Genomic DNA, 18,857 nt, shown 5'->3' with positions numbered 1-18,857 from the left:
TTTTCAAATAGAGTTCGATTGAAACAGCTAAGTAAACCAAGAAATGAAAATCAAAACAATTCATGTACATTAAAATTGACCTTTAATAAAACACAACTGGGTGAAACTAATTCATAAGCAGATAAACATGATATTTACAAAATTTAAAAAACAGTAAAATCCTTTCGCTACTATCATGAAGTACTTTTTACTACAAATACAAAACTAAAACCAGGCACTTATTCAATTTAGACATTCTAAACTTCCCTGCATTAACACTTTTTTTGTAATGTAGCACCACAACAATGCAAGAAATGTTCATTTCCATATAAAGAGATGAAAAGAATCCAATATTCATTCATACAACACAGCATCAGTCCATTTGAAATACACATTTTTCTCTCAACATTCAATCCAATCACACCAGAGTTCTTACAATTATCATGACTTGGGAGAAAGAGAGAATGGGTAAGGGTTTCTTTTGTAAGGTGAAGTTCTTGAATCCTGCTGATTATATGAAACAGACCATAACTTTGGTGAAGTAGGCGATGATCTACCAGTGTAAGATGCAGAGCCTAAAAATGCACAATACAAATGTATTATTTAATAGTACTGCTGATTCAACATTACATTAGAGAAAAACAGGAGCATTTATGACAAGCACTGCATAGATTAAAATTCAAAACTACAGCTATTGTGCTTGCAAAATGTGTATGCTAAATAGTAATGCTTGTGTCTTAGAAAAACCAGTTCAACTGGTAATAAAGTAGATTTTGATTTTACAAGACCTTAATAATTACATGCTTTAAAAAGCATTTTAAAAAAATAAATCAATATATTTTGTATGTTACTATAAGTTATAAGCTTTTATTGTTATTATTTTAGCTAAAAATGTATGTTTACATTTTCAAAAAGCTTAATATAAATATTACTATGGGCCTATTTGTTTTATCTTTTAAAACTTTATGGTGGTTAGATCAAACAGAAGGTCCAAATTTAAGTTATAAGAATTTGTAGTATCATGTTCTAAATTAGTCAGGTTTGGAAACATCAGTGACAATTCACTTTATGGATAGAGTAATTGCAATACTAACTCTTGTTATACCCCATTGTATTTAAACTAACTATTAATGATTTTAATAACCAAATATTCAGAATATGATATTCCTCATCAATCAAAAGGAACTTATTGTGAAAGTTCGCTACATCAGACACTGTCCTAAATTTAGTTACATGAGTTTACCCCTAGCCCACACAACCAAATCCTGACAATGTGATTAAGAAAAAATGTTGAAGACATAAAAATGGATGATATAGTAAAAAAAAAATAACATACTGTTGAATACAGCCCAATTTTAAAGTCAATGTAATTGCTTAGTGTACATATTTAAAATAAAATAAAAAGTATAACAAAATATTTACCTAATGGTGTTGATTGCTGGATGAAAGAAGAGGAAGGCGTGGGACTCATTCCTCCTTTAGTCATAAAAACATTTGATTTATCAGATGTTTTGTAACGATGACTCACTAAAGCATTGTATCCTGTTAGTGATAAACATGGATTATAAAAGAACAGATGCCTTCAAAATAGTTCTACTAATATTATAAATGGAATTTAAATTGCGCAATGGAGCTTCTGATTTAAATTAACTTCTAATTCTATTATGAGTGACATATACATGTTTAATCATCAATTCAAAAGCCTTGTAAATAAATTGGAATTTATTTGAAAAAAAAAGAGTACTACAAAGGCATGTAACAGGTTGTAAAATATGTTACAGCTAGTTTATAGTAATTTTAAAAATTGGTGTTGCTATTCTGATTCATATCTAAAGAGCCAAATATTTTAATAATATCAAGCAGTTTAAAAAAATCTGAATGATGCTCAAAAACTCAATTCTTGTTTTATCTCTTTGGAGTTTTAACTTTTTAAAGAAGCTACTTTGACATTTATTTCTATAACTGGAAGCAAGTGTTTTAAATGCTTTATTTTTTTTCAAACATAAGAATGGAGGTGAGCGAGTTGATGGGAATCCTTCCATCATGTTGTTGACATGAAATGAAAACATGCCTTTTTAGATTTAGCAAACAAAGCGACCGAAAAAATAATAAAAAATAAAAACTTAGGCCTAATATTAATTAAGAAATTTTATACTTTTAGAATCAATGCTATAAAAAATGCAAATCCAGAGAACTTGAAAATAATTTGTTGAGTTTAAGGCTACATTTCTATTTATTTTCATTAAGCCTAAATTATAAATGGATGTTTCACTTTCAAAAGACAAATATTGATTGGCTGTACAGGAACTCTGTGATCAATAACTGTTTGTTTACAAAACTTTGCAGGTAAATTTTTTAAATAACAATGCAAATTTAAACGCCATGGACTAGTTTTTCCTTTTTTTTCGCTTACAATGTGTACAATAAAATTTATGGCAGCCAATTGAATAGCAGGATACTATTGTTTATGTCGCCATAACATGTGAAAACCAAATTGTTTTTGCTTTTTTTTATATTTTTATTTAGTTACCGAAAATGTTAAAAACATCAAATACATCCAATCATTAGTAAAGTCCGAAAAAACCAGACAGGATTTTATAACCATATTAATTGTAACTACACCGTGCATGATTTTTAAATTATTGAATGGGCCTCTCGAATACTTTCTCGCTCACGTCCATTATTTTAATTATTTTAAATTTTAAAATAGTAAAATTTGTCCACAGTAAAGTGTGAATTTGTTATTTTAGTTATTAAAAAATGCAACTTTGATGTTATTTATCTGTTAACTTACCCACTAGCACAGCACCAGCAATCAACAGAACAATTACGCAGATAATAAACCATGATTGGTAATTGCTGAAGGTGGATTTCAAAAGGTTGGACCAACTCAGTTCATGGTGGTAATGATAAAAACCTGCATTTTAAAAAGTGTTTTAATTCTATTAAAAAAACAAGTACCATAGATAAATATAACGTGATCTAAAGCAGTATAAGTATAAGAAAAAATATAGATCTAGTAGAAGGATGGAATACATACAGAAATATAGTTCATAAATATCTAATTAGGGCTAAACTGTGATATACCAATTACCAATTAAATGACAGAAATGATATTTAATTTTTAAAACACATTTGATTTAAATATATTACTAAAATAAAGTGTAATAATTTTAAAATTAACACTTATGATAAAGATTTATTCAGAAAATACACTTTTCCTTTCAACTTACCTGCCATTTCTGGTTTCTGTCCAATAAGCTTGACGTAGATAGGGATTCTAACTGTATGGCCAATGTGCTTATTAGTTATCTCAACCCACAAGTCAAACTCCTCTTTATTCCACAAAATAACTGATTCTATCAACATCACTGGAAACTGTACAACGTTGTTGGAAATCGGTTCTTTACTCTTAGCTTGCAATAGGGTGGCATCATTTACAGAAATCTTATGATTTGAAAAGCATACATGAAAATTTGTGATTATTTCATGCTTATTTTTTGAACCTTGAAAAATAATGGCACATCACATAAGTTTAATTTAAATGAGGTTTTATTCAATTGACTTCACACACAACTACATTATAACTCAAGAGCTAATATCTTATTATAATCAAAGCTAAGATGTAATTCATTCTACAATCAAACCAGATTACCTCCAAATCAGGGAGGGTTTTAGGTGATGCAGTGATCTTAAGAAAGGCCTGGGGCGATGTAGTGGAGAGATGTAGTTCATGGTTGTGTACATGAAAAGCTGGGATAAAGCTCAGAGACAAAACAGATGACAAAACATCTGGTTGTCCTTGTGTTTCAGGCACACGAACAACAAGGGTGATGTCTGACTCAAACTGTGCAATCTGGACTGCCCTATGATGTGAGGGGACTGTTGTTACCAGGCAGCCATGCAAACCTTTGAAATAAAAGAAAAAAATTTCTGTGTGTTTCACTTATTTAGTAATAACTAATTAAAACAAAAATTTTTATATAATACTTATATCTGAAATCTCATTAATCTAGCTGTAACCGTATTCAAGTTGGCATGCTCACAGACATACAGACCAAATTGCTAAAGTTTTTCCAACTCAGGGAATTGTAAAACATCAAGATTTGTGAAAATCTCAATTTCCGTTTTTTGCACGATTACAATATTTCCTCTGTACTTCATATACGAGAAAGTAAAAATATATAGGCCTACATATAAATAATTTCTTAATGGTATTAGTTAAATTAGATCATTGTTGTTTACATCTATGGTATAGGGCTGGTAAGTAGGTCACCGACCAGCTCTACAGCTCAATAAAACCTGCATGAGCCATAGAACTGGTTGGTGACCTACTTACCAGCCATATTACAATTACCATTGAAGAGCAAACTCACCCTTTTCATAATCAAAATGGGGAATAATTGTAAAGATATCAGCAATGTTTATATCTTGGCTTTTGTTGGTCAGGTCAAGATGGCAAGAGTAAGGAAGATAAGATGGGTTGAATTTGGATTTCAAAACAACAGATGTACAGTTAGAACCTGTAGACACAAAAATTGAAAGTTCATTCAATATACAGTACTGTACATAAACAAGCCATCAAATTATTTTTTTACAAAACAAAGTTGTATCAGTTTACTTGAATTTTTTGCCTAATTTAAAAGTAGGTTTCTGAAAATTTAGAATATTAGTTTTTAAAATTTGTGTTAGCTACGCCTACCTTATTTAATATTGGTTACAAAAGTAAAAAAAACTCCTTACCAACAATATTTCCCCCATTATTGAAAGTGACAGAGAAAAAAGAACTTTTTCCTCTCACTTCTGAGTTACTTAGAAAACTAAGTCCTTTATCTAATTTGATCACTTCTGAGTTACTTAGAAAACCAAGTCCTTTATCTACTTTGATTGATTTTATGGGTTCAATGTTCACCTGAAATGTAATAGTTGTTCCAGTAACGAATAAATGTTATAAACTAAATGTAAAATATATTCATCCGTAAAGGTTGCGATCATATTGAATTATTTAAATACAAGATAGGCTTACTTCTGTTTTAGTTGATATGGTTGGTGCAACAGTATAGGTAACCAATGCACGACCCACAGCTTTGGCAACACTGATCCCCAAGTTGTCTTCCATGCTAAGTGATAATGACTTCGATTGCCATGTTCCTTCTAGACCTTAAAACAAAGCATTTGAATATTAACAGCAACTTATTCAATACTGTCTAATATGTTACATTTTTGGCTCTAGCCTCAACATAGATTGGAGGTGCCGAGTAACTGATTTTGTTATGGAGGGCCTCATAAGTGGTTGTATTAATATAATATTAATTCAAGTGGTCATACTAAAATGTTTTTTTATAGTAAAGTACCTTTTCAAACCAGATATCTCACATTGGCCTGTAAATAGTTTAGCAGGCATTATGCCCAACTGTCTTTACCCAGTTCAAGTAAGATACAACTAGAGCTACTTGGACTCACTTATGTCCTACAGACTTTAGCCTATTCACATAACTTGAGACTTCTTAAGTTAGCCAGGCAGTGAAACTGGTTTAACAACAAGTTATATGAATTATAAGTCAAAGGGCCTTACCAGACTCAGTAATGAGTGGGGAGGTAAAACAAATGATGGATCCCAATGTAACTGACACCTGTGCTGGGGAGACTGCATGCCCCACAGGGATGTTTACATAATCAGCTGTAGATGGCTTGTGTTTATCCCACACCTAAAAATAGAGCATCACAATTAGGTTACCCTGATATACTACATTTCCTCTGTGTTGATAAAAATAGGAGTGAATGGATGTTGACCATTGGTACAATAAAGTGCACTGATAATTTTTTTTAGGAATCCAGCTGGTTGATAGACAATTTAAATCAAGCAAAATTGCTGCAGAAACCTATATATATATATGGTTACAGGCCCTGCCTCAATGCATATTTCTACTTCTTACAGTAACTATTAGTATTGGCCTTAACGAAAAGTTCTTTGTTCTTAATTTTAGTGTTAGAAGGGATTCCCTCAAACACAATTAAATATATGCATCAACTGGTTATGTGCCATATAGGCTGTTGACTCCAATTTCAGCCTACTTTTCTTTTTAAAGACTTGAAATTATTTCAAGCTAAGTAACAGTTTTAAATGCCTCCAAACAAAATAATTTTAGAACGTAAAGTAAATCTGTTCAATACAATTTATGGCTCTCACCTTAAGGACTGCATTACCAATCTCACTAGCCCTGACAATTAGGGTATTGTTATCAACACCATTTGATACTTGCAGTAGATCATATCTGTATAGTTACAAATTATCAATTTAATACTTGGTAAAAATATAAAACAAAGTTAATTTTTAATGTTCATCATATGTGAGAGGAAACAAAAAGAATGTGTACAAACCTGTTGCATCGAATACCCAATTGTACATTTGTGGCATAAAACTCATCCCCTACATCGTCATGATAGCTGACAGAGAACTGTAGAGTTGACCCCAAAGGCACAGCGGTCAGTTGATTGGGTAAGGCTGTAACTATGTTGCTGTCTAGGTTGATCATCAAGTAGGATACAGGTTTCACCTAGATAATACAAAGTTTACATAGGTTGTTTTTTTTTAAAACACCTCAAACTACTCACTCATAAACCAAATATATTATGTTGCTTTAAGAAAAATATCTAAATTGGATGGCCAATAAAATGAGAACAAAATTGTTTTTAACTAGATGTTTATTTTTAGCCTTTAGAAAAAAATTATTATCATCAATTTTTGGCAAGACTTATGTGTAAGTGAAGTATTTCTGTTTACTTTCCCCTTTGGTTTTTTAAAAATTAAGATTTGTACATAGCTTCTATGTAAAACAATTGTTTTAGTTTCAAAATGAAATAAAAAATGGTGTGATTTGGTCAAACAAAATGAGGCCATGTTTAATTTGGTTATGGGCTAGTAGGCTACTTTTAAAAAGAATTGGTGTTAAACTAGATTCCTTACAAAATTATTAATTCTTAACCAGGTTGTAAAAAGATAAGCGAGTAGGCCTACATATAGTGAAATTGTGATTACTAAATCCATAGATGATATCACTACCTTAATTAGAATAACAAGTGTCTGGTTTATCCCAAACTCTTCCTCAGCGACTACATGCAGCACAACACTGCCAGGTAAGGGACCAGATCTAAGTTGACCATTGTCCATTATCCTCACAACCGGAGAATTGTTATCTTGTGTGATGTAGTATTGAACTCTAGCTGCTACGTCCCTGTGAATGCAATGACATTCAAATCAACCCAATTACAACTTTTTAAAATAAAGGAAACAAAGATCTATAATTAAACCAGATGAGAAACAACAACAAAAAATGAGAATAACCTGTTAGTCTTTAGAAAAGTGTCAGTGTTGGGGGTAATTCTTATAATACCATGACAGACAGATGGGTTGAGCAATGTTAATTTTTCAAACACCTAGAGATAAGATAAATAGGATATCATCATAATACCAAAATCTTTAAAATGTTTAATAAAAATAATATGATTTTTTAAATCTTTACAAAAGGTACCTGAACTTGGACTTCATCAAACAGAGGTCCATCATCATAGAGCTGCAACCTACTTTCACGTGAAGTCTCCACCCTCAATTTAATGCTGGAATGGCCTGTTTCTCTAGCCAGAGCATGCTGGGCAAAATTATTTTCAGCAACAGGGTAGATTCCATTCTAAAGTTGTAATAAAACATTGAACTTTACAGAATGTAGCTGTTTTCAATACAGAATTAACTAGCAACAAATAAATGACAAACCAGTTGATTACATTTTTACATAACAAACCTTGTGATAAATGGACTGTAGCTGAATGACATCACGACTACTTGCTGTCCAGATAAAGATTAGTGGTGGAACAGAGTTGCCAAATGAAAATGGTGTTTCATTCTCCGTCACACCCATTGCATAGACAGGCATCTAGTTTTAATATAGTTATTGGAATGAGTAATTGTTATCTTAATTGGACTATTACATTTTAAAATCAATTTACAAAGTGGATGCAACAAAATTAATTATGTGTGACAAATAATTAAAATAAATTTTAAGTTAAAAATTAGGTCATTATATAAAAGACTATATTTTTACCTGTGTGCCGGTCTGAAGTCTGGTAAGTGGGGCATGAATTCTTATGCCCTTTAAGATTATTACATTCACGATGGCATCATCCTTAAAGTGAATATGGCATATGGATATATTATGAGAAAAAATATACACAACATTAATATAAAATAATAGTTTTTGATAAAATAGAACTTTTTTAAAAATTTACAGCTCAATACCTGTGAATAGACCACTTTTTCACCAGTCACAGAATCTGTTCCTACAGCCTTCCCTATAACTCTTGTAGTGCCAATGTCTTGGGCATCCAAAATTCCACCACTTGTTACTGTGGAAATCTTACTGTCCAGTATAGAGAATTCAACATTGCTTTGTGGCTGAGGGCCACCGTAGGCTAGGACCTATAAAAATAAAAACAAGCAGCGCTAAACACATGTTAATTTACAAAAGCAGATATAATAAAAGAATATTGTATATAGCTGTATTTTCAACCTCTCAAGCAATGCTTTACCTGTAATACAGCACCAATGATTAGTGTTATATTTTTTGGTTCCAATCGCAAAGGAGGAAAAACCTCTAAGGGCTTGGGTGTGCTATGAATAACTTGACCAGTAGGTAATTTAACATTGGCAGTCAAAGTTGTATGTCCAACAGATGCCCCATACACAGTGTAAACACCAGTTACACCATCTCCCACATCCATATGAAGAGGTCTAAAATATAGGAAAAAATGAATCAGACATTCATAACTAATTTAAAGTAACAAATACTTCAAATTCTAGGTTGGTTAAAGATGATTCACCTGAGTGTAACGATATTGGATGCTGCCTCTAGTTTTAACCCCATGAGAGGGAAAAAACTGGAAAGTAGTGGCCTCCCTTTCAGATCCAGTACTTGAACTTTGGCTAGAACTTCTTTTAACACTTCCACCTTTTGATAATAACAAACAGTAGTTTTAAAATTAAGAACTAACAACAAAGGGATGGATCTTTTGTTTCTTCTACATTGTCTAGGGAAAATTCCTATAAAAAATAAATCTTACTTTTTCAATGACCATAATGTGGACACTACCAACACCTGATACAGAAACTGTGACTGAAGGATGGGTGGCCACATCAAGGCAAAGATCATATACAGTAAGCGATTGGGATCCATCTTTCAAAGGGTTAACCTGATATAGGACAATAGTATTAAAATACATTTTGAAACTTGATACATTAAAAAAAAATTTTTGTCTTTTGAAAATATTGCTATTAAAATACCTGGATTGCTTTTCCTTTAGAATCATACTTGGCAGCTAAAACAGGGGAATGAAGACTCTCTAGATGGAAAAAACCAGAGCCATGGTGGATGTCTATATTTACCTAATGACAGGAAAAAGAACACTTGTTTATAAGCAGTATTCTTCACCTATTTAACGTATTTAATATGATGTACATTACATATCTGTAATATTTTTTTTACTTTGTTTGATGGATGATTGAACACAGAAACAGAAGAAGGGGACAAAACTGCCTCATCCACTAAAAGTAGTTCTAGAGATTTTGAGATGACTGGATTGAGTTTTTCCTGAGGAATAAGAATTTAAAAAATGATAATAGCATAATTGTACCTATTTAAATTGTTAACGGTTTTTAAGTTTAATATTATAATTGATATACATGTAGGTATTTTAACAAAAAAAAGTTTAGTGATGTGATAATAAAAGATTACAAAATCCACAGTGAATGCCTTACAGGGGTTTTGCCAACAGCCTTTGCAGTAGAAATTTTATAGCGCTCTATTGAAGCTGTGATAAAAATGCTGCCTGATTTTTTTAATGGCCTTATGGTTTGATAACCTATAAATGAAAAGAAGAAACACAGATATTACATACTACGTACAAACTACTCTCTCTACTTAAGTATTAAAATGGCTTATAAAAAATATATTACATACTCAACAAACTTTTCTTGCCATCAGGCTGAGAATCTACATGGGTCTTCAACTCCTTAGTGTACAACAGTTCTGCCAGACTGGTTGGCAATACGGTCCACTCTATGGCCAGGGATGAAATGTTGTCAAATCTACGTCCAATGGAATCTGTCACAGATACCAGAATGTCCAGGTCTTTGCCGCAGTGCACAGGCATCTATTAAATATTATACATTGTTATTTTGCTACTAGTTAAATTTATTTAAAACCAGAAAAAGACTGGGTATATTTTTTTTTTTTAAATGAGCTATCACAGTAATGTAAACTGCAAAATTATTTTAAAAACCATAAAGGAAAGCAATATTATTAGAATTATTCTGCCAAATTTGCAACAAGGCAAACAGTGTTTTAAAAGTTAAGTGAAAAAATCACCCAAGACTTACAGGTAAATGATTTTCATGCTGTACTGGACATGGTGGAAGACGAGGATTTATCTTGAGGATGGGTTGAAGATGTAGCTCCACAGGTTTAGCACAAACAAACCTGGGCAGGTAATTCAATAAAAGACATGTAGTAGTTTTAATTCATTGATGTTAACTGGCTAAAATAGATTGAGTAGCTAGGACACCAGTATATTCAACCAATAATTGTTAGGAGAGGGGGGGAGAGGTTACACATGAGGGTGCAGCACAAATACACAAACATAGTTACGATTGAATGGCAAGTGATCACATGCTCCCCAGCTAAATCACATGGCAATCCTTTTAAGTACAACAATCCTTCTAAGTATAGACCAGAATAACAAAGTATTTGATGAGTACCTGATTGCTGTTGTCTCAGTTACAGGGTAAGGATTTTTGGCAGTTTTTTCATTACCAACAGACAATTGAATTTCCTAAATAAAAATATAAAATTTATGAAAAAAATTATACATAAAATAATTTCAAGGAAACCAAATTCTATGTATCATAATTAATCAAAGATTGTACCTGTTCACTAATATCTCTGCAGAGGATCACAAAAGCATGAACTCCTCCTATGATTAAAAATGGAATAAAAAAATATAATAAGTAACTGTTCATTTATTTTCTATTGTGAGGCAGTATGTAGTCTAAAAGTTAATTCTACAACATACGGATGATTGATCCTGGGGAAAGTTTCTCTGTTTTTACTAAGTCATCCTTTTCTGCTTTCACTGAAAGAAAAATTTGTTAGGAAAATTTAGCCATCACAGTGTTGTAAACTGGAAAATTATTTTATAAACTGTTTTTGAAGATTTAAAATCTTACAATTCTGAAAAAACTTTGATGAGTCCAAGACCCATGGCTGTGGTCCACCAGTGAACAGAACTTCTTTAGAGGAACCAAGTGCCACAATTGTTTCAATCTCTGGATCAATGGCCTTAAGAAACATAAAAATTCAAATTTTCAAATTTTATATGGCAACTTTAGAAACTTTCATAGATAAATAAAAACTGGCTTTTAATTTAGATATTTTTTTTTTCAAAATGTATCAACACAGTAACATTCGTCAAAACCGAGAATGTTCAGAATGCAGAATCATCCAGCTGGTGTAATGTCTGCCACATGCAAACAACAACCATCTGGACACAACCCACAAGTTTGGTTGTTTTCAGGACCCCTGCACTTTCATCATCACAAACACTAATTTTGTCAAAATGTTGTAAACCACAGCCCCACAATTGTTTCTACATCTGGATTAATTGCCTTAGGAAACTAAAATTCACATTTAATTATTCTACTGCTGTTATTAATATATTAATGCATTGTGAATGTCATCAGCAATATAAAAAAAATTAATTTTAAATAGTGATGTCCCTGTTATATCACCCCTCTCCCTATGCATTAATTAAAATTTGAAAGCTTTGAGATTATATGTAAAACAAAAGAATGTTCAGAATGCAGAATCATCCAGCTGGTGTAATGTCTGCCACATGCAAACAGCAACCAGCAGGACACAACCCACATGTTTGGTTGTTTTCAGGACCCCTGCACTTTCATCATCACAAACACTAACTGTATCCTTAACTCAGGTAATGTGATAGTTGTATTTACAAAATAGCATTCACAAAACGTTAAAAAAAACAAAAAAAAACTATCACCTTTAAAGGATGGTAAGCAGCAATGGTAACAGAGGCTTGGAGAATTAAAGACTTTATTTGGTAAGTTACTGTGACCTCAGTGTAGCCTTGCTTCTTAGCAAGAAATGTTAGTGATGTACATCCATCTTCAGGCAGTTCAAAGGGTAACTTTTCATCTGTAATATATTTTACTATTTAATTAGTGTAAGATAAAAATATTATTTTTTTTACATAATTAATATACCAGTTTACTTATGATGAGAGAAATAAAAAATTGTTTTTTAAAAAAAATCTTTCGCGCTATTGTTTATTTTTGCTTCTTTTTATTAAACTTCAGATTAAAACATATTTATATTTATTTTTTTATGTTCTTAACAATACTTTTTGTAGACATTTGGTAAAAATAAAATTTGTTGTTGTTAAACAAGTTTAATTATACTACTTAGTAGCAATACCTACCACGAGCAACATGTTCAAATATAGAGCTATCACTATAGCTGATGGTAAGAGGAAGCTGGTGACAATCAGTGAATGAATGCAGGTTTTCTGATAAAAAGGAAACGTTTTTTACAGTTTTATTTTGGCTGAACAATTAAATCACATTAAAAACAATGCACGTAAAACAATGCATGGCACAACTAAGATATCCTTATAACTTACTGTCAATTAGGGCAAATACATTTATAGGTAGTATCAGAGTGGTGCCAACAGCTGCTTCAACACGAGAAAGAGGGAAGTTAATTTCAGCTGGAGGGAGCACATGTACCTGAGTTAAGTCAAAAACATTGGGAATAACAAATCAAATGCAAACAGCAAATCACTTTAAAGCAATAGTTTATCAAGCTGTAGATAAGACTTAATTATTACAATTATTTAAAAAACAAAGGATGGGACAATTTTACCCCCAGGTATTTGTAAAATATAGAAAAATAACTTACAGTGGATGATCCATAATAGGCAGAATTTCTAGCATCTGCAGCAGTGACATTGCATTTTCCAGGACCAACTGTTGAGATTTGTCCTTTTATATTGACAGATGTTACACTAACATCTGATGTGCTCCAGACATATTCTCCACTACCTCCTTGAGCCTTTAGGAAAATAAAACACATTTTGATCAGTGCACCAATTTGTTCAGATTTACTGATATACTAATATACATGGTATACAATTTTTTAATAGATTTTCTAAAATTAAATTTTATATATTGATGCTCATTTGGGTAAGAAAACGTTAAGTTTAGAAGATAATATTAATCTGTCTAAAAGAAGAATAACATAAATTACATACTTTTGCTGAGAACCTATGCACACACCTAGATACAGGATCCCAAGGGAAGAGGACTAACTGTGGTGTTACAGTGATAGGATCATGAATCTCAACATCTTGACTTCTCTTTACCTCTGGTCGCACAGCTTGCTCTTTACCATTCTGAAAAAAAAATAAACCACAGAATTAATGGCGCATATTGCATGTCGGAAATATTTTTAAAAACTGTGGTGTAGTTGCATAGAGGCACTTACAGAATCCAGAATCCCGACAAGAGTACCCTCAATTAATGTTTCTCCTTTCAGAAGTGCTTTGACTATGTGGTATGTCCCATTAGTGCTGGAAAACAGCACTTGAAAGTATTTGCTCTGAAATTCTGTCAGCACACGAACATTCTGAGGGAAATGCAATTTTTTGAAAATTCATCAGTAAAACCATTCTTAACTGCCTGTAAAGATTCTGTGTTAAACTGACAAAATAGTGGAGATGGTATTTACTTGCATTTTAAAAATGAATATTGCATAACAAAGAAAACAACTGCAAACACAATAAGTTAACTTAATATTAAAAATATGACGCACATCAGATGGTTGAATCTTGTGACTGTCAGTGTCATAGATTTCAACATAGATTTCATACTCTCTTCCTGTTTCTAAACTCCACTTTCTGTGAGGCAGGACAACAAAAGCTGAAAAGTTTCACAGTTGAAAAACAAAATCAAAGATGTTAATGACTTTTTCTTTCACAAATCTATCAAATAATTGGATTAAAAAGTCAAAAAACATTTATTTAAATAAATGAATATACCCAAAAATCCTGGAGCAACAACATGTATCATAGCAGAAGGTTGTCTGAAAAACTCTGTTAAAACAATGTCTTAGAATTGTAAAGGATATTAATTTTTTTTTACACATGTTAAATGGCTTATAAATGTTACTTGCAACTAATTAAATTTTATGTAATAGTAAAAATGCACCCTGAACAATTTGAACAGCATGTAAAAACTGTGTTCAGAAAAGCAGAATCCTCCTGCTGAAACAGTATTCACCACATGCAAATACAAACCAGCAGGATACAACCCACATTATTGGCTGTTTTCAGGACCCCTGCGCTTTCATCATTAACAGGTGACAAAAAGAGTTTTTGAAATGTGATTTTGCATAAAGGATACTACGGTCTTTTAACACAACTTCTGTTGATCCCATAACAAGTCCTGTAGCCATTGAGTTTTGTGCATCTAGTTTACAGATATCTTGATCTTTGATCTCCAAATAGTACTGCTTTGACGGCATTTTTATTTCTGTAATAAAAAAAAACAACAAGAAATTTCAAAGTCAAGTCTGTTAAATAGCATTAACTTGTGTGTTGCATATTTTGCCAATGTTTCCTGCTGTTATTTTTACTATTTACCACTGAGATCAGTGAAATGGGACTGCATGGTAAAGATTTTAACAGCCAACCCAAAGCCCAAATCTTGGACTCGAGTCTGTAGAAAGTCCTTGAGTCCACCATGATGAAAGAAGGGCAGTTGGGCACAATGCTGACCACATTATCCTTTCTTATGCTGGGGTCAATACTTCATCTGCCCAATTGACCATCAGGTCAATTTACTGAGATCAGTTTACTTCATAATATTTGGAATAATATACCTATTTAATATGTTATAAAACAAGCAGCATTTAAAATAGTTTATGCATTCATTCCTGATCCATTCTAAATAATAACTTGTTATGATTAATCAATTTAAATTCAAAAGAACTACAGGCCTAATTAAAGTTGAGTGTACCTTTCAATGAATTATGTCTCAGAATTTCAACTTTATATTTAACATATCCATGTGTCAATACATATGCTTCAGGAGGTGACAACATTATATTTGCAATAACCATGATCCGCACATCATGTGGTTTAACATTCTGAAATTACATAAATTTGGATTTTTTTAAAACTGCCAGGGCGTTTAAAAGCTTAATATTCAACATGCAATCGTAATTAAAAATAATTTATGAAGAGATTCTAAAACTTTTTGTTCAAACCTTGTAGGCAGGATCTTTCAGTTTGGCAGAAACCTTTGCACTCCCTGTGCGTATACCTTCAACAAGAATCATATCACCCTGCTGACCTTGTTCTTCAAGTGGTACAATGTGTCGTGGAGTGGTGTAATGGGACTCGGAAAAACGTTTAATCCTGTGGAAAATAGAATTTACAAGCTTCGTTGGATCTTGGTATCAAACCTAGAAGAATTCAATATCTCTCTTTGAAATATTTAGCCCTTAGCACAAGCTTTTATAATTGCACTGAAAGTAACTAATTTGAAAAAAAAAGACACACTTAAAACACTGTTATTGAGTATATTAATCTTCAAATTAATTAGTATTGTCTAATGTAATTAGATTTTTAAAAAAAACAGGTATTCTTGCATTGAACAAATTGAACAAAATCACTGCATTAAAAACGGGACAAAATTGAGTTACAAAATTTGCCACAAAACCACAAACATAAACCTAAGTAAAAGTTTTAAAATACTGAATCTTTATCTAAGCATACCTAAATAGGCATAAAACAATTTGCCAGCTAACCTCAAAATATTATGTGCATCAACTGCATCGTGTCCAGTTTCATTGTCAGAAATTAAGTTCCACTCAAATGACATTCCCTCCAAGTTTGAAAAAATGTTACCTGTTGATTAAAAACAATTTGAATTTTAATACTAGAGAAAAATTTAACCTTAAATTGTTATTTACATTTTGGATAAATCTTATGTTTAAACAGCTGATTATTTAGGCATTGACAATCAGAAATGATTCTACCATTATCAGATTCAGTCAAATAGTAAATTATCTTATAAGCAGATCACAGTCATATAATTGTAACAGATATTAAAAAACATGTTTTCCTTTATTGCATCATACCTTCACTGTCATAACCCCTAGCAATAAGCTCTTCTGGTGAATCTTCCAAGTATAACAATCGGGTAGTGGTCTCGATTTCAAGTCGAACAATTTCACCAACAATGACATTTGTTCTTAAAATCTCTCCAGTTACTGTATAAAAAATATTGACAGATTTCATAATTATAAGTTGTAAAAAAAAAATCTTTAAATAAAAAAAGCTTCCTAAAAAAACCTAACCCTTGACACTTAGGTTCTAGCATTTAAAGCTAGATCTAGTTGCAACAGACCTTTATTCTCAGCTAAGATAACAGTAGCCATTTGATGTGGAGTCTTAGAAATGGCAGAGACAATCGCAGTTTGAGCACAAGATCCATCAGTTGAATTTACAAGCTGTACTTGGGCTATTTCAGGACGAGTGGAACGCCTTAAAAAAATTGAATTCTGATGAACATGTTAAATTTTAAATAATATTAATCTATATTTATAATTATCTTCTTGGAGACTAAGAAAACAAGCTGTAAGCGCGCCTAGCAGTCCCCTCTCTTCCTCTCTAGGAACTCTGGTGAGCTGTGGTTCACGCTAAATGTTTACAATCGTACAGCCGGGTTTAGTGACGCCTATTAGGGGCAGATAATTTAGTTTGAAACTATTTTAAACTTCGAAGTGACTACACGGAAGAAGATTTTTCTCCCTAACGTCTCCACTTAGTCGGCAAAAGATAGCTCTGCGCATGCGCAGTGACCTATGGCTAGGGTTAGGGCTAGAATGAGGGTTAGGATTAGGGGTAGGGTTAGGGATAGGATTAGGGATAGGATTAGGGTTGGTGTAAGGGTTCTGCGGTTGTAAACACACATATGCGCAGTACCATCAAAAACATCGCCGCGAAGCAAGTCGTAGTTTCTCTCCATTGCGCATGCGTATCTTATTCCGGCTAGCATAGGCCTTTAAACTTAGGAGGGGAGGTAACTAAGTGAGGAGGCTGCTTTCACTGGGGTGGGGGGGGGGGTGTAGGGTAGGGGTTGGGGGGAAAGGAGGGTGGGAGGGTAACGTCCGGTCCTTAACGGCCTAATGATAGCGTTTTAAAGCAAATATTTCCAGTGGAAGCGTCGATACTGTCAAATTCACACATTATGAATGACTGAAAAGTAGAAAATAAAACAACTAAATAACGGCGTCTAGAGTCTAGATTAGTGTCTAGATTCTAAATCTAGACGCTATCTAAAATCTAGGAATAGAACCTAAAATCTAGATCTAGATTCTTCTAGATCTAGTTTGTGAGTTTACTCAGTTGAAATTTTAATGAAAGCAAAACAGGCTGAGACAAAACATACTTTAATATTTTTTTTAAATTTTAAACTTTCTTTTCATACCATCGATAGCAGTTAGCTGTCTGGGCTTCCTCGGGAGAGTCTTCAACTTGCAAAGTAAAGTTAGTTATGACTGAGCTATAATACGGCAATAAAACTTTAGGAGCATTTAATTTGGCACCACTGATGACAATAATATTCAGACAAAACAATAAATACACAAATGCCATTGGCGCCATTGCCGGTCTTATGGACAGCGCCATATTGAAATCATTACTCTCGTTACTAGTGTAGGATTTGATTGGATGTGTTTTAAAAATTATTCAAACATGCTGTTTGGCAGAGAAAATAACAAAACAATTATTGCGTAGTCGATAATCATTTTAGGCTCATGCCAAATTACTTAGGATAGAACTTGCATTGACAATAACGTTAGAAACTAAATTTTAGCCGTTAACTCGCGTTGGTAAAAGATTTTTTTTTTCGTAAATCGCAATGCAAATAGATTTCTAGATACATTTTGAATTTAAGACCCCAATACCGCCCCATCCCCTCACGTCCAATTCCCACGACACTGTCTGTAAAAAAAAAAAGTCTTTCTTTAACCTCTATTTTGAGAGAATAATAGATCTAGTCTCTAGACTATAAATTATGACGTCATAGGTCTAGGCTTTTGGTGACGACATAAAGGGATGACACCAGTGTACGTACTAATTATCATGATTTATTTAGACATAGATCTATATACGTTAAGATGGGTTTTTTTTTAAAATAAACAAACACACATATTTTTAAAAAGGTGTTATCCATAAATGACGTCACACTCGTAGGGGGGAGGGGGGGTCCGTTATTTTGTGACGATGTGGGATGAGGGTGGAGGGGGGGGGGGTTCAGATGTTGCGACGTCACATTTTTGCATTATAAAAAAGCAATGTTAGAAAACTAATTTTAGACGTTATTTCGCGTTTTAGATAACTGTTTTAATAAATTGTAATAGTTTAGACAAGATTTTGGGAAAATATCGATGTTTAAAAAAAATTCAACTGCAATTTTGAGGCGGGTTGTAGGTTGAGGTGTGACGTCATTTTAGGGGGGGGGTATGGCTTTTTGTGACGACGTGTGACGGAGGGGAGAGGGGGGAAGGTAAAAATCGTCCAAAAAAGCGTGACGTCATTTATGGATGACCCCAAAAAACTTTGGTCCCGCGTGAGATTTCTAACATTATTTTAGCAAAAATATGTAATAAGATCTCATGAGCTACCAAAGCTTTCACGAAAGAAAGCAGATTATTTCTATTTTATTTTTTTTCAGTGCATTTAAA

General features: G+C 32.7%; 1 protein-coding gene across 1 annotated transcript; it reads right to left on the bottom strand.

Annotated features, from left to right (window-relative positions):
* Nucleotides 1–69: 69 nt before the first annotated feature.
* On the bottom strand, nt 70–17,802 carry LOC131946952 (nuclear pore membrane glycoprotein 210). The gene is made up of 44 exons (XM_059308011.1): nt 17,600–17,802; nt 16,517–16,653; nt 16,248–16,379; nt 15,915–16,014; nt 15,372–15,522; nt 15,122–15,251; nt 14,507–14,635; nt 14,143–14,211; nt 13,917–14,023; nt 13,590–13,730; nt 13,357–13,497; nt 13,005–13,157; nt 12,727–12,832; nt 12,526–12,612; nt 12,088–12,242; nt 11,255–11,366; nt 11,101–11,160; nt 10,955–11,001; nt 10,787–10,860; nt 10,409–10,508; nt 9,990–10,182; nt 9,788–9,891; nt 9,516–9,620; nt 9,314–9,415; nt 9,094–9,222; nt 8,854–8,981; nt 8,563–8,764; nt 8,273–8,452; nt 8,079–8,159; nt 7,779–7,910; nt 7,512–7,667; nt 7,325–7,416; nt 7,043–7,214; nt 6,361–6,536; nt 6,170–6,254; nt 5,555–5,687; nt 5,006–5,139; nt 4,723–4,891; nt 4,356–4,502; nt 3,635–3,888; nt 3,213–3,426; nt 2,774–2,896; nt 1,402–1,521; nt 70–554 (listed from the first exon to the last, which is right to left on the bottom strand). Exons 1-44 carry the CDS (start codon nt 17,797–17,799, stop codon nt 421–423), a joined length of 5,796 nt encoding a protein of 1,931 aa, XP_059163994.1. The 5' UTR covers nt 17,800–17,802; the 3' UTR covers nt 70–420.
* Between the last annotated feature and the right edge of the window lie 1,055 nt (nt 17,803–18,857).

This window comes from Physella acuta, unplaced genomic scaffold (assembly GCF_028476545.2).
Source record: "Physella acuta isolate Inbredline_101_S28 unplaced genomic scaffold, ASM2847654v3 ptg000578l, whole genome shotgun sequence".
In the NCBI taxonomy this organism is placed as follows: Eukaryota; Metazoa; Mollusca; class Gastropoda; family Physidae; genus Physella; species Physella acuta.
The sequence above is the reverse complement of the archived record's forward strand: the minus strand, read 5'-3'. Positions and strand labels throughout refer to the sequence as shown.